The 22918-nt window shown below is 40.8% G+C and overlaps 2 protein-coding genes across 4 annotated transcripts; both read left to right on the forward strand.

Moving 5' to 3' along the window:
* The first annotated feature begins 3108 nt into the window (after positions 1–3108).
* LOC119028086 (cytochrome P450 2J2-like) lies at positions 3109–8527 on the forward strand. 2 transcript variants are annotated; one of them, XM_037113593.1, is made up of 10 exons: positions 3109–3214; positions 3728–3824; positions 5094–5256; positions 5430–5579; positions 5880–6040; positions 6442–6618; positions 6700–6838; positions 6962–7149; positions 7431–7572; positions 7895–8070. In XM_037113593.1, the coding sequence occupies exons 1-10, from the start codon at positions 3183–3185 to the stop codon at positions 8068–8070; spliced, it is 1425 nt and encodes a 474-aa protein (XP_036969488.1). In that variant the 5' UTR covers positions 3109–3182. The 2 variants fall into 2 exon arrangements, with proteins under 2 accessions (XP_036969488.1, XP_036969487.1); XM_037113592.1 differs by lacking the exon at positions 3109–3214 and having other exon boundaries at positions 3624–3824; positions 7895–8527.
* Positions 8528–9230: 703 nt separating this feature from the next.
* il23r (interleukin 23 receptor) lies at positions 9231–22173 on the forward strand. Of its 2 annotated transcripts, none has more exons than XM_037113590.1 (18): positions 9231–9428; positions 9679–9811; positions 9920–10022; positions 10533–10671; positions 10769–10944; positions 12001–12124; positions 12204–12370; positions 12662–12798; positions 13372–13552; positions 13664–13746; positions 14184–14385; positions 14472–14675; positions 14949–15047; positions 15170–15325; positions 18145–18285; positions 18417–18504; positions 18915–19005; positions 19936–22173. In XM_037113590.1, the coding sequence occupies exons 3-18, from the start codon at positions 9962–9964 to the stop codon at positions 20575–20577; spliced, it is 2691 nt and encodes an 896-aa protein (XP_036969485.1). In that variant the 5' UTR covers positions 9231–9428; positions 9679–9811; positions 9920–9961; the 3' UTR covers positions 20578–22173. The 2 variants fall into 2 exon arrangements, with proteins under 2 accessions (XP_036969485.1, XP_036969484.1); XM_037113589.1 differs by having other exon boundaries at positions 9272–9428; positions 19933–22173.
* The last annotated feature ends 745 nt before the right edge of the window (positions 22174–22918 follow it).

The following is a 22918-nucleotide window of genomic DNA, read 5'->3' on the forward strand; positions in this document are numbered from 1 at the left end:
TGCTATAAATCAAATTACCAGAACCAGGTGACATGCTGTGAATTGAGCCTCAGGGTCAGAAGCCATTAGGGTCTGCTCATCCATCCTTGACTCATATTGGTCCTTGATGGATGTTGAAGGGCAAAATGGTGAAAAGTAACTAAGTACTTCAAGTACTGTACATATGTACAGTTTTGTGATACTTGCACTTACTTGAGTAAATCCATTTAATACATATTTACGCTTCTAAGCCACTGAATTTATCTGACAGCTTTAGTTACCCATAACTTTACAAATATAAGTCATTAATACAAAATAAAAACTAATAAGTTATGAGTTAAAGTGTTTTTTTAATAGACTTAGCTACCCAGCAGTATGTTGTAAGGGGAATTCTCCTTGTCGAGGTAGAGATTTGCTAATTCTAAGTGTGATGAATCAGATCTCTTTAATAAATGCAGCACGGAGAGAAGACCTGCAGGGATCTCTCCCGTCTTTCAAATGTTTCTGACTTAAATACAGTGGTTACAAACTTTACGACAGTTGTTAATTACTCCTTTCCCAAAACAATGACCCCGTGATGATCCTTTGATTTATTATTGGCATGTAAATGTCATCCTATCTACCCTCCTGTAAAACAACTCAGAAGAACTGAACCTCATATAACTTTTTGACCTGTTCCTAACTAATGTTGGGTGAAAGGGAATCTCCCCTCCTCTCACATGCTGATATGTTCTCTACTGATACACTGATTACTGAATTCACAACTATTGAATCTCCCACAATATACACTAATTATGATACATCTACTCTTCCCACGCAGCAACATTAAAGACTTGCTTACACATGTATGTATCTGTAGTTATAATCCAGTGATTTATTATGTGTGATTCTGAATGGGCCATTCTGTATAGTGAATACTTCACACTTGACACTCATGTACTTTGAATGCAGGAAGCTGACTTCATCAGAGTGTTTCTACACGGGGGTGTTGTTGCTTTGATCTGAGTACCTTTGCCACAGAAGCACACAGTTATTCATTATAGTGTTTGTGTTTGCGCTTTTATTTTGAAGGTTGGGCAGTCATACCGTAAGTCTTAATATCAACCTGTACTGGTCATAGAATACTTATTGGCCTGACTAAGTCCTGTCCTATCGTGTCAGCACAGCAAACGCTGTGAAATAAATAAGCTCATGGACTTTGAGTGCATCTGAAATCGAGGTGTTATCAGGTGGCTCGAAACTGAAGATTAAGTCAGAAGATAATCAAGTCCGAAGACAAGTTATTTGGTCTGGTTAAGATGTCAGGATTTGACAGTAGCGAGGTAACTTCAACTTTAAATCCCGGTTATGAAGCTCAGGAGGTAGATTGAGTCGTCCGGTAATCGGAAGGTTGCTAGTTCTGATCCCTGGCTCCCCCAGCTGGTCCCTGAGGCATCCTTGAGAAAGATACTGAACCCCAAATTGCTCCCGATTGGCACCTTGCACTGCAAGGTGTGTGAATGAGTGAATGTGACTGAATGTTGTAAAGTGCTTTGAGCTGTCAGTAGACTGGAAAACCCTCTAGAAATGCAAATGCATTTAGTCAGGACTTACAGCCCTCTAAAGGCCAGTTATACAGTTTCAGTGTTGCATATTTTTGCATATGCGGATCTTAAAACAAAAGTACAGGACAAAGACAACCTGAGGAATCTCAAAATGTGCACAAGTTGTGTGATTACAAGAGTAAATCCACCTCCCAGGGCTCAAAACTAAGGTTTTGGAGTAGCCAAGGAAAAGTCCTGTCTTGAATCCAAATGAGATCCTGTATGAAGGACTTTAAAAGGGCAGTTTATGGTTGAAACTTTTAATTGTGGCTGAATTAAAGGAGTTCTGCAAAGAAGAATGGGACAAAAGTCCTTCAAGATGGATCTGTAGTTACTGGAGAGTTTGTGTTTTCTCCGTTTTCATCATATAATTTTTCTTTGAAGATCTGCTGCATTGTTTTTTATTCAATAATGTGACTAAAACATGATGTGAACGTTTTCTTCTTCTCCATCAAAATTACTTTTTAGATTAATGTAATCACTGAATTCCAATATGCAACAAAATCCTTAAAACATTCCAGGTCAGACTTTCCACTGCACAGTGGATTTGTCAGATTTGATGAGACTTGATGTGTTTGTGTAAATGATACTGAGGTTTAGTTTGTGTTTCTACATGTTCACACTGTGGTTTCAGTCAGAAATAAAATGCTTCATAAATCACAATAAAGACTTTCTATAAAAGCATAGTGTGCACCTGTAGACAGGCTGATGCTGCCTCTCACATGATCTGGGTGAGGAGTGAAGGAGCCCCAGACAAAGAAATGTTACGTAACACTGGCGGCCTCACTGGACCTCTGAAGTGAAAACAAGGTGGAGCTTGAACTCCTTGGTTAGGTCCACCTAACTGTTTGAACATCAATCACTTGTCACCTTCACCTTGTGACTGTACTTCAAAAAAGATATACACAGTGTGGCATCATGGGAGTTCCTACATGACTCAGGCTGAAATGTCCAGTGGAAGTATTTGCAGTTTTTAGATATTTTTTTTTAGATTTCTTTTAGATATTTCTTACTCTGCTACTTTATATTTTCACTCAGACAGCCTAAATCACTTGCTATTTTGTTTATATAATACAAAATATAATCAACTAACAGATTATGATGTAATATAGCTGCCCAATAGTCAGTTAGCACCATCCTGATTTATTGATGCAACATGATTACACACGAACCCGTCTATAGTTATAATCAAGTGATTCTGACTGCATAATTAATACTCTGGGTTATTTTTGACCTGAACACAATGCAATTTTTCTGCCTGACTATACCACACACAAAGTCGATGATGTTCACCCAGAGATGCTAAAAAATGAGGCAAGCAAACATGTGCATGAGATGAAAATACTGAACTCAGGTAAAATGTGTTAACACTGATGTCATGCCCTTTAGGTTTCTGGCGTCCGGACATTCATGAACTCAGAGCTGTGCGTAACACATTTTCTCATACCACGAATTAGGAGCTGCCATGGACGGAAGTGAGTAAGAAGGTGAAGTTACGTCACGTGGTAGGTTTTGAAACTAAGTCTCAGCACTGCGCAGCATAGTTCTCGACGGGCCGAACTCCTTTTAGGGAACAAGCATTTTAAAACTTGTTAGCTTGTTGTCTGGCCGACAGACCTGATGAAGAATGAATTTAGCGTTTGCACAAAACGGTATTATGATGTTGTTATTTCGGCGTTCTTATGATCCTTTTACTGCAGCCAGATCACAGAGAAACATCTTCGTTTTGGGTTCATACTGACGTGGCTCGCAGTTATTTGTATTCCCAGACCAAACGTCGTATGTACTTTTGAATGCAGGAAGTTGACTTGCATCAGATTATTTTATAACACTGCGGTGTTGTTATTTTGATCTGAGCACCTCCGACACAATCACACACACAAAACACAAGTTTTGTTTACATATATTTGTTTGCACTTTTATTTTGAAGATCGCACAGGCGGAAATGTCCACCTGGGCAGGTCATAAAAACCTGTGTTTATTTACCTGACCTGACTCTGCTCTGTAGTCACAGCGGAGGCACCACAGTAGAATAAAGATAGCATTAATACAAGCCAACAAATGGCGACTGTCTCCAGTGTCCTGGGCTTTGAGTGGATGGACTTCAGCAGTATTTTGATATTTCTGTGTGTTTTTCTGTTGCTGGCTGATGTTTGGAAGAACAGAGTACCAGCAAACTTTCCTCCTGGACCCTGGTCTCTCCCTTTCATTGGTGATCTTCATCACATCGACGCCAAGAGAATCCACCTGCAGTTCACAGAGGTATGATGAGGCCTGTAATTAAGTACATTTACTCAAGTAGGCACACAGACTACTTGATTACAAATTTGAGGTATGTGACATTTGTTGGGGTCAAACAAACATGTAGGCCAGCTTATATAATGCTGTTGTGACACATTTAACCTTATATGGCAACATATTATTTTTAGATCTTGCACTTCCTCATATTGCAATTTTAATAATGTTTAAGTTCACTGAGCAGCCCCAAAGTGAACTACCCAGCTGTATTTACCATGAAGGTAAAACGATTAGTTGATCATTTGCCTTGGTTTTTTCTTTTCTTTTACATTATTTTAAGTCATTTATTTATTATTAATTCATTTGTGGTGAGGACCCTGGGTTGTACAAATCAGGCATGTGTCATTTTGATGGCTGGATGAAGAGAAAATAGCAATCAAACCAAAATGAAATGGAAAATAATCATTAGTTGTAATCCTCTACAAAATATTTAGATATTAGCTCCACCTCAGTCGATGTTCATACAGTCACAGGGGACATTTTCCCGCTTTGAGTACTTTTACTTGTCCACCATAAAGGACCACTATGTAGTTTTGGAGAAGGAATTCAAACTCAGAATTTTATTAATCATAACATTAATGAGGACATAATCGTTTGTTCGTTTATTCAGTCATAAGAACTAAGAGAGTTTGTTTATTTAGTTTGTTTGGATGAAGATCTTTCTATTCCCCAAAACTACATTGTGTGTCTTTGAGTATTTTTTGAGTATTTAGGTCAGCTTCACTACTGGTCAAGTAATTACTTTTCTCTAACGGAAGATGACATAAACATAGTTTCTGCATTTTGAGATGGATGCATGAATCTGTTTTTGGATGAATGACCCAGAGAGAAAAGTCAACACATCAGAGCTGTTCAGCAGTTGCAGGCATGAAACTCTTGAGAAATGTTGTGAATCAGTAACTCAATTACAAAGCAGCAGCCTAAATGGACTTTGGTATAAAGCAAATTGAATCACAGTGTTTGAACTTCACACAGGATCCAACATCCCAAAACTTGATCCAAGGAGGTTATGTAACACTGCAATGTCAAGTCATTGCATTAAGTGATATGTTTGATACACATTAATGGTGAAAATATGATAATAATGAATAATGATTATAATGCAGATTGTCAGATCCAACTAGAAAGTTCAGCGACCAGACAGGGACTATTTCTGCTCAACGTCTTCCATCCTCAGACAGCAGAAGTCTACTCAGTGTTGAACATAAACACCAGTGTGCTCTTTGTGTTCAGTTTGCAGAGAAATATGGGAACGTTTTCAGCCTCCGTCTCTTTGGTGGAAGGGTCGTGGTCATTAATGGCTACAAGCTCGTGAGAGAGGCCCTGGTCCAGAAAGGAGAGGACTTCGTAGATCGCCCCAGCATACCAATGTTTGAAGACTCATTTGGGAATCAAGGTAGAGTGTGTTGCATTTTGTTTAAAAAGCTGCTGGTGAGTTTTCAGTCAGGATAGTAGCATCAGACTGACACCGTCTTAGTCATATTTGCAATTAGTGTTTTGTGTAGTTGTGTGTACGTCGACCATTTACCAGATACTTGTGGTTTAATGTTTGTTTTGTGTATCCAAAAGGTCTCGTGTTGTCGAATGGCAATCCATGGAAGCAGCAGAGGAGATTTGCTCTTCATACACTCAGAAACTTTGGGATTGGCAAGAAGACCCTGGAGCCGTCCATCCAGCAGGAGTGCCATTATCTCACTGAGGCTTTTGCTCTTCATCAAGGTACTAAAAAAAGGCATCTTCTTTCAGCTAACAGCTAATGCTTCTTTAATGCCAGCCTGATAAATGTGAAAGTCTGTCCCTGACTGATTGAGTGATAGAAGTTACTCAGTGCCGTTTCCCTTTCAACATTAGTAGGTGTGAACATGAGATACGTACTGTAACACTAGATTTTATATACAGGCTGCCACAGTCCAGCATAGAGCAGAGTAGGAGAGAGAAGAGCTCTGTGATCTTTATTTGTTTGATTTTTTTCACAAGTCTCTTTGTTTCATATTCTACCTTTTCTCTTTTATTCCATAGGCAAGCCTTTCAGTGCTCATTCACTGATAAACAACGCTGTGTCCAACATCATCTGCTGCCTGGTGTTTGGGGAACGCTTTGAGTACACAGACAAGCAGCACCAGGCTCTTCTTCGGAACATCAATGAAGCAACCCGCTTACAGGGAAGTCTGTGGGCGCAGGTGAGCCGACCTTCTGATCACGTCCAACCCTCAACCTGGAGGACCAGGTGTGACTTTTTGTCTGATCTCTCTCATGTTACCTGTCTCACTTGGTTAAACCTGGCAGGGGCTCTAAGCCCAAACCAGTGTAGCTCACAAGGTCCTTTAGGCACACAAGCGCATCGCCATCAAGGTGGCAGCATGCAGAGCCAACTTTTTTAGGATGATATTAATTGAGTGTGACTTAAGAAATATGTTTTTATATAGAAAGTCCAATTAAAGATGATTTAATGGATGTGGATTGCCTCCAAATCCAGTCAAACAAACAGTTTTGCCATGGCCTCCTCCTGTTTGTCTGTGCTCAAGTTGTGAACCGTTCCCTGATTCTCAGATGATCTGGTACCTTTCTTAATTCTCTGCAGGCTTATAACGCATTGCCTTGGTTGATGAAGTGGCTGCCTGGACCTCACCAGATGGTATTCACACTGATACAAAAGGTGTATGACTTCGTAGAAATCAAGATCAAAGAACACAAAGAAAGTCTCGACCCGTCCTCACCGAGAGACTACATCGACTGCTTCCTCACAGAGATGGGAGAGGTGAGTGTTTTTTATTTGTCTGTCATGTGTTTGTTCTCTTTTCTATTGTCTAATGAAATATGTCTCTTGTGTTATTAATAGACGGAGGACAAAGATTCTGGTTTCGATTTGAAGAATTTGTGTTTTTGCACTGTGGACCTGTTTGGTGCTGGAACCGAAACGACCACCACTACTTTACACTGGGGACTGTTATACATGATCCACTATCCTGACATACAAGGTGTGTGTGTGTGTGAGGAGTAATATCTATTGTCCTTTCTTGGGATAGTGAGCGTGTTGCACGTCACTTTCCTCTGAGTTGTCTACACAGACTCACACTGCTTCCTGTGGTCACTGTGTGCAGAGAGAGTCCAGGCAGAGATAGACACTGTCATTGGTTCATCCAGACAACCTTCTATGTCTGACAGAGATGACATGCCCTATACTAATGCAGTCATCCATGAAATCCAGAGAATGGCCAACATCGTTCCCCTAAATGTGGCCCGCATGGCAGGCAAAGACATCACGCTCGACAAGTACACGATCCCAAAGGTAGATGATGCACATCTGAGACAGAATTGCATACGTGAGAATTTTGCTCATTATTTGCCTGGAATTTCTGGTAAAAGCTTTTAAATGCAGGGATCTTTATCACTATTATTATTAGTGATTATTATTATTTTTTTCAATCATGCATCACCTCCTATTTCCATGGTTGGATACCTTTTACTTCACCCTCTTTAATTTTTGTTCATTAAAACAAAGCTACTTAAAGTAATGTAGAAATAGCAACATATCTTATCGTCAGTGTTTTCATTACGGCCTTTCCACAGGGTAACATGATCCTGGCCACACTGAACTCTGTTCTGAATGATGAGTCGATGTGGGAAACTCCACAGTCCTTCAACCCTCAACATTTTCTGGACCAGGACGGCAAGTTTAGAAAGAGAGAAGCCTTCCTGCCCTTTTCAACAGGTTAGTCAGTAATTACAACCCTCTAAAGCCCACTTATACAATTCAGTGAAAAAAGTATTCCTGATTTCTTCCATTTGTTTGTGTTTGCATTATGGCTGCTGTCCCCAGTGGAGTCGCATAAAAAAGAACGCAGGTTTAAGGCACTTTTGCACTGGCTTCATTTTAAGACCAGGGAGCTCCGTACCTTATTATTTTACAGTCCACTATAAGAAAGCGACTGGTGCCAAATGGTTTTCATGATGGAGTTTTCGAGAAAAAATCCACAGCAAACCAAGAGAAACATGTTTGAATACATCTCATCTGTTGTGTTGTGTATCCTCAGGGAAGCGTGTGTGTCTCGGGGAGCAGCTGGCCAGGATGGAGTTATTCCTCTTCTTTACCTCCCTCCTCCAGAGGTTTTCTTTCTCTGCTCCTCCTGGAGAGAAGCCCAGTCTGGACTTTCAGTTAGGATTCATTCGCACTCCACAACCTTACCGCCTCTGTGCCGTACCACGATAAACCACCGACTGAACAAAACCAAACCATCTCTGTTTCATAACACAGTGAATCGCTCTGAACCACGACATTTATGATACGATGTGTCACATCTGCTGTATTATTCTTTTCCCACAGTGTGTGTAAAACATCATTTTGAAATATGTTCTTCTTTTATCTTCATGTTGCTCTTCTATCTTCCTTTCAATCAGTTGGCCTTTGAATGAACCTTTTTGAATAATACCAATTTAATCCACTGAATACAAATACACAATGAAATATGTAGTATACTGCATTTTAATAATGTATTTAATTTAGGTTTTGACAACTCACAGTGATTGATTTTTAAAAAAATGTAATAGTAACCATCCATCCATCAATCCATCATTTACACAAAGTCTAAAGTAGTTTGATAGCAGCTATCTGTGTGTGTGTGAGTACAAATGTTGTAGTTAAAAATAAAAAAGCAGTTTTGAAAAAAGTTTCTTTCCTTTTTAACAACCAATGCCCTTTTTCTCCCCACTTTCCACTTGAAGCTATTTAAACAAAACTTTCAAAATGTTTAAAATCTGAAAACGTCTCAATTGTGAAGACGAATAAAAACCTCAAGCTTGAGGTCTCTTTCATCTCGATGTGCACATACACCCACGCTATCTTTTGGGTTTTCCCTGTAAAGCTTTTGATCTTAGAAATGGAAAACGATCATCGCAAAAACTGGGGTATCTTGACAAAGTCTGAGTCTCAGAGCTTATTTCCTCAAACACGGTCGACACGCTAGAACGTTGAAGGACTATAAACAACAAGCAACCTTCTTGACCACTTTCAGACTAAATGTGTAAGTTTGCCTCACCAACCTAACTATTTAGAACAGTTACTCCCAGCTAAGAGACAACAATGAATTATTCTTACAGATGTTTTTGATGTGATATGAATGAGCTGTGTTTTTTTCCTCTGCATCAGCACAGTAATAGTTTATATTTAGTTTATATGGTTTCCTCTCAGAAGTGTCTAACTAATGGAAATAATGAGGTTGTAAAAAAAAAAAAAAAAAAACTGATGTCACACGTGTGAACCCTTGATTATCTGCTAACAGCAGCGCGTTTAATGAGAGCAGGTGCTCAGCGTACCGACATTTAAAGTCAACTGAACCTTTGTGGTGATGAGAAACAGAAAACTTAAGTAGGGCACAAAAGTACTGAAGCTAGTGTTCAAAGTGTCTGCATTTGCCAGAATGGTGCTAAACTAGGTCACTGGCCTCTTTAAGTTGTTTCATTTGCACACCAGAGATCATTTCAGTCAAAGCAAGTCATCTGAGGAGGTTGTATGAGGCTTGTTTAATCGTATCTTGAGGAGAAAAACGTAAAAGCTGCATTACAACCCAGGTGAGTTTTATCTGATCTAATCTCTGAATATAATCTGGTGGTTTGTTTGATCTTAAATGGAGTAGAAAATATAAAAGAAATTAAAGGACTGCTGGACTGAAATTGTCTCCTGTCAAGACGTCTTGTAAGATTTTTTATTTTTTTTATTTTTTAAAGCTCAGATTTTGACACAACGCTTATCAGCCTACATAGATAACGCGTTAACAGAAGTGTCTTTTCTCTCTTATCTGCCACGGTGCGTGTGTCACAGAGCTGCTATGACCTGTACTTCTGCAAACTTTATCTGGCTCAGACTTCCATGTGAAGAGACGAGCAGTTCCAAGAAACACAGCGTCTCGTCTTGAGCCTGAGCGCCTTCTCCAGCACGCAGACTAATGGCTGAGGTAAATGTTGAAGATGGCTTTGCATATGGAATTTCCCGCAAAGTGATTATTTAGATAGATGCATAAATAATTTCTGATTTATAATGAGAGTAACTCCTCTCTTTACAGCTGCTGAGTCATGTTGGGTTGGTTCTCAAAGATTAAGTTGAGATGAATCTCCACTCGACCATTTGGAGATTCTTGATTTTACTTCTCAGTCTTTCAATTAAGCGTGAGTATCACATCATCCATCCATCCATCCATCCATCCATCCATCCATACATCCATACATACATACATACATACATACATACATACATACATACATACATACAGTAGTGACAGAAGTGGATCACAGTTTGGTTAATTCTGTGGTTTCGCGTTCGAAACCCTGTTTTTGCAGCTCTGGCCACAGCGGTAAGGTGAAACTATAAGTGTGAAACATGTCAATTTTTCGACAAGAATTCAAATATTAATGGAAAGTCACACATTTTTGTCTCAGACCATTCCTGGCACGAGTTATTGCAAAGCACGTTGCCAACAATGTTGGATGACAGTTTTTTTTTTAAAAAGGGAAGAGATGGGGTGCTTTGTGTCACAGAATCACATCCCTGACAGCATTAACCAAACAAAATTGCTCAGCCAGGACTTCTAGAAAAACCTGTGTGTGTGTGTGTGTGTGTGTGTGTGTGTGTGTGTGTGTGTGTGTGTGTGTGTGTGTGTGTGTGTCCTCTCCGGACAGGTGGCCCTCTGCTCCCTGCTGACTGCCTGCGCTTCGAAGGCTGTGGCTCCCTGACAGTGGAACCAGCTCTACCCTTCCTCTTGGGCTCAAACCTGACAGTGTACTGCCACATCACAAAATGTCCACAGAGGAGGGAATGGTAGATTATAATGCGACACGTGATGACATTAAGTTCATTAAGATAAGTCAAACGTGGTTCTGTTGTACTCAGATGCAGTTATGTTACTGTCTTTCAGCTCCAGAATCTCCCTGGAGCTGAACTACGAGACCGTGGACACTTGGGAGAAAGTCAACTGCACCACGGTGATATTCACTCTGATCGATGTCCGGAGGCCGCTGTCTTTTGTGCGCTGCAAGCGACATTATGCTCAGCGGTCTGAGATTGTCGGTGGACTGGACCTACGTGGTGGTCGTATGTACAGTTCACTCAGATCACTGCAGTCATGTAACATTTCATTTAATCTAAAGAGTATTTATGTGCAAATACAAAATATCAAGATGTGGTAGATTTGACACAGGTCTGAAATTGATTTTGTGTCTCTCATCACCATTATTCTTGCAAACTGGGACTCTTTTTTTGTCTTAATGAAACTTTATAGTTATGAACTGAACTGGAATCAAAATCCAGGATTGTCACAGAGTACAGTGCTTGCATCCAGTCTGTGTTAGGTTTGGGCAACAGAAGGACTTTGGTGACACGTGGAGTAGAATTTTAATGTTGAACGTCACAGTGCAAATTGAAGAGATAAGCATATGCTTTCTCATGATGTGAGGAAATAACAGTACGAAGACACAAATGCACCGTGCAACTCCTTATTATTCATTCACTTTCATTGTGAATTGTGGGTGTCCCCCCTTCTTAAATGTTGTTCCCCCACATGAGGATAATCTGGAACTCCCACACTGAGTTTAAAAGCCTGCAACTCCCCTCCGGTTACTTAGAACTGAAGAAGCGCTAACCCTAACCCGTCTTCAAGAAACTGAAACAAGTCAAGTTGTCAACGATACAGCACCTTGATTCACCTAACAGAAGACACACAAATGTATATCTGTTCTAGACAAAAAAAAAAAACAAAACGTTTTTGGTGTACACAGCCACATGATTTAATGTGAGCTTGTGCATAGGAATATGGACATATGATTTTTACCTTTTTAACTCTCTCCAGTAGTGACAACAAAGAAACGCACTGAAATCCTGCAGATTACATTTTGTCACTGTTTCATGAACTCCTGCGATACTGAGTTTCCAACACATGACATTGTTACGATGTGAGTTCTGTTGGTAGTTAGCACCTACATCACGGCTGACAAATTGTTACATAGGTAGACAGAAAAGGCACAAAACAAAATCAGGTTGTGCGTTAGTTACAATATGACATAAACCCACACAGCAATGGCAATTTGTTTATTATCAGGCCTGCAAAAACATGACTGTGGTTTTCTTTTAATTATTCTGTCTCGTTTAAAGTCCCTCCAGATAAACCTGCAAACATTTTCTGTGAAACGACACGAAGCTCAGATTTTATCAACTGCTTGTGGGAGAGAGGACAGGAAACGCACCTCCCTACCACCTACAACGTATCAATCAAGAGGTAGACTGTCACTCATAGATCAAGTTTTTTCGCCGGTTTGACGACAGAAAACCTCACTTGTAACGTGTTGTGTTACCAGAGCAAATGGGACGCAGGTGCTGCTAGATCAGATCCGAGGTGCTGAAGAAATCACCATGCCGCGAGCAATGATAGGTGAAAACGCTGAACACCAGCTGATTATCACCGCTTACAATCACTTTGGAGCATCACAGTCTGATCCAGTCACACTCTGCGTAGAGGACATGGGTAAGATGACACCTCTCTTATCTTTGTTGCTGAGTGTGCATCTACGTAAACATTTTTTGGAGAAATTAGTCATCACATGAACCTGCCTGTGTTCTATCATCACACCGTGACTAGTATCAGCAAACTGCTTCTCTGTTTCTTGTTTTTTTGTTTTTTTTCTAGTATCTCTGTCACTATTCTTGTAAACTTTATCAGGTTCAACATCCTTCTGCAACAGCCGGTGCTTTGATGTTTGTTTTGCAGTTCTCCTCACACTGCTGTAACGTGTGTAATGTTCTTTGGCATTTGCAGTGATACCAGAGACGCCTCGTATAATCGAGGTAAAGTTTGAGAGCATCTCCATAACGGCCCAGTTGCAGTGGGAAACTGCAGAGTCCTCGGAGCATCTCAGATCCTACGTCAGGCTCAGCACAGATAACAGCTCCTGGGTAAAGTGATGTTGCGATGCCTTTTTGCTTTGTGGGTATTTGTGGCATCTGTCATTCATATCATTTTACACCCGCCATCATGAAGATGGAAAGTCCAGTTGTCCACAAAACATCTTTGCAGCATTCTACTAAACACCTGAAGTAGATGGAGACTTGTTTAAAAACATAAAAAAAAGGCTCTGTCCACATAATGCATATTTCCAGAAGCCTTGAGATCCCAAATTGATTTGAAAAAGTTATTTCCAGCCTCAACGTGCAGGCAAGCCTGTGCACCCTCCTCAGACAGGATCTTGAGATCATTACAGAGTTTGATCACGCTGAACGAGAGCTGTACGGACTGTATTTTTTTCATGTTTTGAAACAAGTCTCCATCTACTTCAGCTGCTTAGGAGAACGAAGCAACGCCTTTTAGCTGTGAAGCTACAGAAATTGTTTTGTGGACTACAAAAACTTCACCGGACTTTCCATCGTCATCCGGGTGAGTAGATGATGAGTGAATGTCAATCACTGGGTGGGCTGTTCCTTTAGTCCCGCAGCATGTACGTGACGTTATCTCTTGACGTTTTTTTTCAGGAAGCTGTAGAGAGAACAGATGTCAGCAAGGGCCTGACACAAGTGGACGACCTGAGGCCTCTGACTGCATATGAGTTCCAGATGAGAACATGTTACTCAGGACTGACCCGTAATGCGGCCAGCGAAAGGTTGATCTGCAGCAAATGGAGCCCGTCTGTTCGGCGAAGAAGTCCTGGAAAAGGCGAGCTCGCAATTCATACTAAACATGATACAAGGCAGGCTGATTGTGATGATGTCAGAGTTTGCTGTCATTCGTACACGACGCACAACTTGTGGTTGGTCTTATCTTCAGGTCCATCGCAGCAGCTGCATGTTTGGAGGATATTAGGCAGTCAGAAGACAAATGGGTCACGAATGGTGACGGTTTTGTGGAAGGTAATGTTTCAAAGCTCTTCGTTTGCTCTGACTTTTACATTTGATACAGCGAACACTAGAATTTATACTACATTTGTTTCCTAGCTTTAGTTAAAAATAATATAACTTTCTTCTTATGAAACTAGAACTTCTGTGCTGTTTTTTTTCATTCATTTAATTTGATACAGGGGAGTTAAAAAAATAACACCTGACAATAACACCTGAAAAATAACATACAATATAATGTTCACAAAATATTCACTGAGACACAAAAGAAAGTATGCAAATAAATAATACAATATAATAGCAGTTGGATCCTTTCAGCAGTGACAATCCCATTTTTCATTACAATTAGTTTTCTGCCATTTTCTATTGTGTATTGTGAACACAATAAAACACACTCAATGGATGATGTTGAAAAGTTCAACCTGAAGTGATTTTTGGACTTCTTCCCTCAGCCTCCACCTCCAGAGGATTACAGTGGTGAGGTGCAACAGTACAAGATCTTTATCGGTAGCGACCAGAACCCGAGAGAGATTTGTCCCGCCGCTTCCAGCCAGTGTTCGGTTCAGGTGCCAGTCAATGTCCAGACATTAAGCGTCAGCGCTGTCACCTTGTATGGGTCAACTCCACCAGCCGACGTGCCCCTCAGACACTCAGGTACACAAATGCTACACACCAAAGACAGAACATAGAGTAGATAAACGTGTTAATGTTCAATCAGTTCTTGGTGTCTTTCTCTTTAGATGATTGTGGACCTCTTCTGAAAGTGTTGGCCCCCTCCCCTAATGGCAGTGCTGTGCTGGTCTCCTGGTCTTGGCCGGGAAACAAACCCTGGTCACCACCCGGAGGAGAAGTGCTGCACTACGTGTTAGAATGTAGAAGCGTTCCAGCGGCGGAGCTGCAGTGGCAGCAAGTGGCTGAAGATCAAAACAGCACATCCTTCACAGGTACAGAGCACTTTGTAGTGAGGCACAGATGTATGTTGTTCAACCATAACGTGACAGAAACATTTAGACATCAGCACACGATGGTTTCAACTGTGAAGGAAGCAGTGACCTCTTGTGGGCATTTAGTGAATCACACCAGTGTGTGATTTTACAATTTGAACAGCTTAAACCTTTAAATAGAGCTGAAGCCAGCTTTTACTATCAACGTTGAATCTTTGTGAAGTATTGTCAGACTTCATGGTGACAGTGTTCAGTTTGTCTGTACGGTTTCAGGTCTGACTGATGGTGTGAGGTACAATATCTCTGTGTATGCTGTGACCACTCGAGGTGTTAGTGCGCCATCATCTGGTCTGGTCTACTCCAAAGAAAAGGGTGAGATTCACATGTTCAAAAAAAGGTGGTAGTCTTACAACTATTTTAAGTTTAAAGATGTTATTTGTTTTATAGATAAATCATATTATACGCGTCTCTCTGTCTCACTGTATGTGTTTCAGAGCCACTGTCTGGTCCCAAAGTGTGGGTACTGGCCCATGAGGCCGGACGGATCTGGATCCAGTGGGGCGAGCTGCCTGTAGACCAGCAGAGAGGCTTCATCACAAACTACACCATCTATCTCCAGACGCTGGACTCCAGGAACACTGAAATCAGCGGTGAGCAGCTGCACTGTGTCATTTTTGTCTTATATAAGTGAAGGCAATTGGAATATGTTGATTAGTCCACTGACAGAGAATCAGTTATTTTTCCAGCAAACATTGACTTCTTCAAGGTTATATGAGAGAAAACTGAATATTGTGGTGTTTTTAACAAACTAAGCAATCTCAGGACTCCACTGTGTGCTTTGAAAGACATTTTAAGCAATTCATCGAGATGAATTCATAATGAAAGTAATCAGAGTTGCAGCCCTTCCTCTAAACATGGACAGGCTTTTTATAACATTATATGTATTTTCAAAAGATTTGAAATGCTGTGTGCACCACAAGCAAAATCCTCTTCACGTTTGTTACCAGGAATGGATATTCAAGATAAGACAACACCAGACTTTATTGATCCCTCAGCAGGGATCTTCACTTTTTTTTGCACCCACAGTAATTCACACATGGTGTGTAGTAATATATATTAAAGTGTATATATATTAACAAAAAGTTTAAAATTCTAAATATAATTGTGCAGAAAAACTGGATTGCACAGGATTCAAACAGGAGTTGGACAGTGTTAAATATAAAGTGTGTAATAAAGTATGTGTTACACATTTGAAACTAACCCTAACCCGTTCATTACGTATTCGTATATGAATAAAACCCTTAAAACCTGATCCATTCTTACTATCCGCTTGGCTGGAGACCACTAGGGGTAGGGTGAGAAAGAATGTTACTGCCTCGTCAAAATAGAAGTACACTTTGGTTTTGATGTGAAGGTGTGAAGGAAACACAACTCTGGTGTGAGTCGTTTCCTGTTCTCGTACGTCAAGACAGCTTCTGTTTATGGCGCTCATCTAGCCGAATGTTGTGTGTGTGTCTGTGTACTTTACCTCGGTCAAGCTATATGCACACATATGTGTCTGTGTGGTAAATCATATATGCAGAAGTATGCATATTTCGTGTTTCAGCACATGCTGCTGTTATTTAATGGAAAGTGTGCAACCACCATCCCAGTGAGTCTCCCCTCCCACAAACCTCCAGTGCATCAGCAGGGTTTTTCACACTCTCTTCCAGTAATGTGGGGAGACCCGAACGTTAAACTCAGGGTTGCTTCTAAACAGCCAAATTACTTAACAATGACAGTAGAGCCACTAGAGATTAACAAGATGCTAAAACGCTGTTTAGGAAAGTTCATCACCACACGTTTATGTTTGCAAGTTTTGTCTCAGAAATACTGAGCAGGAGTTGTTTCATTGTACAAACTTCATGTTATTCCAAACCTATTTTTAAATATATATATATATATATGAAGCCTCTTTGACAAAGTTCTTGATCTATAACTGAAGGGATGTTCACTAGTGAGCACATTTCTAAACACTGGTTGTCATCAGTTTGTTTTCAGTGAATCATAGAGTTTTCTAGAACTGGCTTTTTACCACAAACAGGAAGTCATGTGGCCACATGCACACATGCAAACGTAAGGCTGTTACCAACCAGCCTGCTTTAAACACTATTTCTGCTTACTTTTTCCCCCTCGTGTAACAAGCTCTGTGTGCACTGGATGTTTTATCTGACTCTGAAGTTCCACTTGAGATAACTTGAATATGTCTTTCTTTTTTTTTTGCAACTGCTGATAGCCTCAGACACAAACTGACTGTCAGAACTGAGTGATAGTCTGAACCTCATTGACAGACACACACACACGTTAACGTCTAACTACATACTTTTCAGCTGTCAAAGCAGCAGAAAAGCTAAACTCAGGTCAAGACTGAGCTCTGAACACACAGACGTGAACTGGACTTTTTCAGTATTCACATTTGACAGCTCAATCTTACCACATATAGAAGCCTTTCCGTAGCTTTAGATCAAGTAGCACAGCCTGTTCAGAACAATGTGAGAGAGCCAAGTTGACACGAACATGGTTTTCTGAGAACTTGATGTAATGCGCTCATCCTGACGTAAGTCACCATCAACACGCTGACAAACGTAGGGCAGTGGTGTGCACAGATTGTCTAAGGGGCAGAGGCAAAAAATTTATGAATTAATGAAAACAAATAAATATTATTTGATGCCAGAGATTCAAGCAAGTTCATGACAGAGTGGCAGATTGTTCTGCATTCTCTCCTGAGATTTAAAAGTAATATTTGAAGTTTATAACATAAACTTGCTGATGCAGGGTATTTTTGAGGTATCAAGGTTGTCAAGTATATTCTGACCTCAACACTGATGCTTATTTATAGGGCAGAAGTTCTACATTGCTAAATTGTCTGATTGGAGTGCTTGAACTAAGGCAGTTAGGAACTCTTGCAAAAAAGCAACCCAGGCTTTATTTGTGAATGCATATGAGTCAAACCTTCGTCCACAAGGTTACGACGAAAAGAGGCACTTTTAACGTTTACCATAGTTTCGTTGTCAGGCAAGCTAATTTTCAATTGAGTGCAGGGGCGCTCTTACACTAGCATCCAAATAGCTATTTTTAAAACACTAAGACACCAAGGTTAGCAGTAGCATCTCTGGCGCGCCGCATCATGGCAGACAAAAGATCTCAATCCCCGAGTGTGACCTAACAGGAAGGAGAGTAATGTTGGACCTCCTACCTGTTCTCACTGTTCTCAATGCTCATGTTCATGTGTAGAGACCCTGGTGATGCTACGAGCAAAGTTTCATGTTGTGTCGAGCCTTCTTAGTGTTTTGAAAATAGCGATTTTGATGCTAGCGTAAGAGTGCCCCTTGCACTTCAATGTTGCCCAACTGTACATTTTAAAGCTTAAATAACCAAAAAGAACTATTTGTGCCACCTGAATGTAGAAACCATGACTGTTTCTCTCCAGAGACCGTGCCTGGCTCCGACCCCAGACAGAAGTGGCTGGACTGTCCCGAGGGAGCTCTTGTTCTGCAGATGACCGCATCCACCTCAGCAGGAGAGGGGCCGCGGGGGAGCCGGATCCCCTCTCAGCCTGCAACCGCTGGGGGTCAGTCTGCTGCTGCCGTCCCACATGCCCCCGCCAATTAACACCAACATCAACCTGTCAAATAAGCCTTTGCTGTGTTCTCTGACAGCTACTCTACTAATCTGTTGTTTCCCTGTCCTTGTCTCCTCTAGTTGGCCTGATGGTTTTGATTGTTTTCATCATTACCTTTTTCATTGCACTCATAGCCAACCTGATGTGCTGGAGCTGCGTGAGGGCAAGGTATTATTAACCATCAGCTGCGCTTATACATCTTTGTTTTATGGAAAATAATTGTCACCATAACAGACACCAGATACCATATAATGATGGCTAAACGATTGCTTATTTTCCATGAACTACTTCAACTGACTTTGAATGAACATGAGTTTTGTTTTACTAGTAACCAGGACGGATGCCACTGTGGCTGATTTAATCAAATGCCACACCACAATATGAGCCACAGGACTGATATGAACAGAAACCTAAAGCCTGCAGCAAAAAAAAATCATACCACATGTGGTCAAAGCAGCCTAGTCTCATAGGGGGTTTTAGCTGTGCAGATGCTGATGGTGTATGGAGCAATGGAGAGCAATGCTGGAAAAACTACTCTGCCTAAAAACCCAATTTAAATATCTTTTTTTCCATCTCAGGATCAAACAGAGATGTGTATCCTGGGGACCTGCCTGGTTTGGCGAAAACTTACCAAAACCAGGAAACAGTGTTGCCATCAGGCTACTGGAGGTAATCAAAGTAAATAGCTAATGGATATCAGCACAATGAGGAGAGCCGCAATACGTAACAACTGCGGCAACATCAGCAATACAAAAAGTGTAATTATGTGCTTTTGAGGATTAAAGGAAACCTATTTTTTTTCGTTCTCTTTAGTATTTTATATATGTTCACACGGCATCAGTAGTCCTGCCTTTAAGTCTGTGACTTTGTGACATCACACCACGCTGCCATGTCACACGATTGCGTAATTTATGCCTTGCAGCTTGTTTCGTATGTAAAAATTGATCAAATGTGTCTGCTCTGTTGTTATTTTTTGTGTTATCTGTTGTCGTTAGCAGTGCTGGCTCAGGCGCGTGTGAGCTGACCAATCAGACCAGACTGGGTATTCAGGAGGAGGGGCCCTTAAGAGGAGCTAAAATAGACCATTAACCTTAATAGGAAAACTAGTGTCTATTTTTTTGGCCTTTTGCTTTATTGACAGGACAGTTGAAGACAGGAAACAGGTTGACAGAGAGGGGGAGTGACACGCAGCAAAAGGCTCCAGGCGGGGACTCAAACCCAGGGCTGCTGTAGTGGGGGCAAATCCTCTGTGTACACATGGGATGCCTGCTCAACCCACTGAGCTAAACAGTGCCCCAAAAACCAGTGTCTTTTGAGCAGAACCTGAAAAGATTATTTACTTGAAACTAAGGATATGTCTCCTGTAAATGTGAGAAATAGGTCAACTACCATTACGCAATTTTGAAATTTGCCAAAACCATGTAGTTTTTAAGGTGTAACTATAGTAGGAAATGATGCCTGTTGTTACTTCCTGCGTCTACTTGTATGTGAGCTGCTGCAAGTGAACCCCTTACATTTGACGACACACATTTTGCTTGATACATCTCCTCAAACATAACTGGTTTTCCTTTTTTATTAATTTTGTTTGATCTCCAGCAGGATGGAAGTGAACCGACCTTCTCGTCCACCTACAGTGACCCTCCACTGTCCCCCATCAGTTTAATCTCCCAGGAGGAGAGAGATGACGTGTACCCCACCATCCACGTCGAAATATCGGGACAACCCACAGCGGAGACGCCTTTGCTCACGTCGGATTCTGGCACGATGCTTGCTGTCAGCCAGCTGGAAGATGTTAGCTACAAACCCCAGATCGCCATGCTGGCTCTACAGGAAGAAGAGGGGACAGAGACGGATGAGGAGCACATGGATGTAGCAACAATCGAGGAGGAAGACGGGTGTTCGAGCATGTATGGAGGCTTATTTGAAGACTTTCTGTCCAGTGTGGAGGTGGATTTCTCTGATGTACCTCTTAGGCTAACTCTCAGATCTGTTGGCGGTCTTTTGAGACCTAAAACTCAGGAAACAACAACTGTCTTGAATGGAGGCGTCTTACTGGGGAGGTCTGAGAACAAGGTGGCAGCAGATTCTCCCAGTCTGGATTTACAACAGGATGAAATAAAGATGTGTGACACTGCAGACAGGTGTTTATCTCAGTACACAGTTGAGACCACATTGACTGATGGTTATTTCCCTCAGGTAGCTGCCGTCAGCAGCGCTCCTATCTGTGACACACAAAGATAACAGGGATGATGGGAGTGACACAACCTGCACTACCAAACTGACTATCAAGAAAGCATTATTCAAGCACCTTCTGACCTCAGTGACATTGTGTAATTAGAGAAAACCTTGTTTGAGATGATCTGTAACTGTAATTCCCTCTGTTAAAACCCAAGATGATAAATAAGAAATGCTTCTATTGAGTTTGATTGAATGCAACTCTAAAGGTGTTTTGTTGGCACTACTTTTAATATAGACATACTTAATAAAGAAACTTTTTTCAATGCTTCAAAGATCAGAAAGAGGCCATCATACAGACAGTGCCAGATCCTTGACTGCGGCACTTTGTCAGGGGTTCACATTCATTTTCCCCAGAGGATGAATCTTACTTACTTAAGTGATACCCTATATTTCCATTTACCACCACCAGCAGGTCAGAGTTTTTATGTAACCAGTAAAATAGATCAACATCTGTTGGATGCTTTAGCAAAACAAGAAACAAGTGTCATTGTTCCCAGAGGATGCATCCTAATGACTTTGGTTATCCCCTCTTATTTGCTGTAATACAAATACGAGGTACCATCGCTATTAGATGGATTGCCATGAAAACACATTCACGTTTTAATGTGTATTATCTTAGTATCGTAGAAATTGGTATTTTGTGCAATTTGACGCAGCCACAGTTTGAGGGTGTGACACCACTGTCGTAAATACAAATCCCAGGTCTGTAACAACTGGTCAGACGTGATGTAGGTGCTGACTGCAAACAACACTCAGTACGTCAAAACAATGATATGTGTTGCGCCATGATCCTACTCTCTCACCGAAGTTGCATAGTGCGGAAATAAGTGATTGGGGGGGCGACTTAGCTGAGGCAACGACACCATTCACCCTGTTATAAGAAACTGTACCGTCACCATGATGTCAAAGCTGTACCTTTTAAAAAAAGTTTCATAATGTTGCTTTATTGATGACTTCACTTACTTTGACCAAATGCCTTCAAAATATTGACATTTATGTTGGCTTCTACCATAATATTAAGCTAATTAGCAATTGTTAGCATGCTAGCAGGCTTATCTAAGATTATGACCATTGTGAAGCTCATATCTGCAAATGATCAACATCTTAGTGGTGTTATTGTGAGGATAATGGTGTTAGCATTTAGCTCATGTCTAACTGCAGAATGCTTACATGGCTGTAGACTCTTAGTCCAATTACTGAGCTCTTCAAACTCGCAAAGATTTCAGTGTAAAACATAAAAAAAATAACTAAAATTATTATGTATTGTGTTGCAGAGATAGCTAATCAAGTTAGCATGCTAACCAGCTAGCCCCTGTAGTAAACAACACCAACACTTCCCCGATGCAATGACAATTAATACGACTGCTTGTTGCACATTTAACAGAGCTTACTAGCTAACAGTAGCTACCGCTAACAGCAGTAAGAGATTACACTGGGGATATGCTGCAAGTTTCTTAGCCTGCATATTGCACCTTTAATACTTTTATACAATTAACAGAAGTTAAAGAGCATCTGACTGTTAACCGAGGATTGTTTGATTTACTTGAACGCGAGCTGCCTACATCATTAATAAAGCACTGTGTGTTTCTTACTTCATGATATGTGACCAAGTCTGCATCTATTATTGTTAATTCAGGATGTTCATGAATGAGTAGTGGTCTGTTTGCCCTGCGGTCAGAGCCTATGACTTAGCTTTGTTATCCTGGCAAAGCTAGTATCTTTACATAACCTATCATAACCGATCAGAATGTTTTTATTTCTGATTTACAAATAAGTTATTTTTTCTTCTATTGATAACACCATATTAACAACTTGTTAAATGACCTAAAGTAAATACACAATCTGGAGTAAACTCCTCATGATACACATGCTGGTATCAAGTCAAAATCGCTGTTCTGCATGAGTGTCTCTCTGTTGTTGTGATATTCGGGTGTGACCTCTGCATGTTTCTAATATTAGCTGTCGTGTTTTGTGACCCAGTGAAGTGACGCTGAGAGTGAAATTATTCCAAAACACACCCTGACAGAAGTCGGTTAGGGGTTTCCCGTCACAGATCTTGGTTTGTAGTAGTTTACAGTAGTTATCTGCTCCTGACCTGAACCTCAAGTTTTCTCAATATGTGCACCACCTGCAGCTGAACACCGTTTGTCGACTTCCTGAGATACATCTCACTTCCTCATTGAAAAGTTTAATTCCAGGAGGTCCTCTCATATACTGGCAGGGAATATGTAAGAAATCTTCATTTTTAAAACCATCTTATCTGTTCGCGTGACTGGCGTTTCTGTCTAAGTTGTTTTATTAATCTTTATCCCAGTATTGTGTTTAAAAAAGCTGCAATGTGGTG

This window comes from Acanthopagrus latus, chromosome 11 (genome assembly GCF_904848185.1).
Source record: "Acanthopagrus latus isolate v.2019 chromosome 11, fAcaLat1.1, whole genome shotgun sequence".
In the NCBI taxonomy this organism is placed as follows: domain Eukaryota; kingdom Metazoa; phylum Chordata; class Actinopteri; order Spariformes; family Sparidae; genus Acanthopagrus; species Acanthopagrus latus.

Bases quoted from the DNA above. Each gene is read 5' to 3' on its own strand.
- il23r (XM_037113589.1), top strand. From the start codon at position 9,962: ATGAATCTCCACTCGACCATTTGGAGATTCTTGATTTTACTTCTCAGT. The intron at 13,553-13,663 runs GCGAGCTCGCAA...TCTTATCTTCAG, and splicing joins GCGAAGAAGTCCTGGAAAAG to GTCCATCGCAGCAGCTGCAT. The intron at 13,747-14,183 runs GTAATGTTTCAA...TTCTTCCCTCAG, and splicing joins TGGTGACGGTTTTGTGGAAG to CCTCCACCTCCAGAGGATTA.
- LOC119028086 (XM_037113592.1), top strand. From the start codon at position 3,624: ATGGCGACTGTCTCCAGTGTCCTGGGCTTTGAGTGGATGGACTTCAGC. The intron at 6,619-6,699 runs GTGAGTGTTTTT...TGTTATTAATAG, and splicing joins TCCTCACAGAGATGGGAGAG to ACGGAGGACAAAGATTCTGG. The intron at 7,573-7,894 runs GTTAGTCAGTAA...GTGTATCCTCAG, and splicing joins CTTCCTGCCCTTTTCAACAG to GGAAGCGTGTGTGTCTCGGG.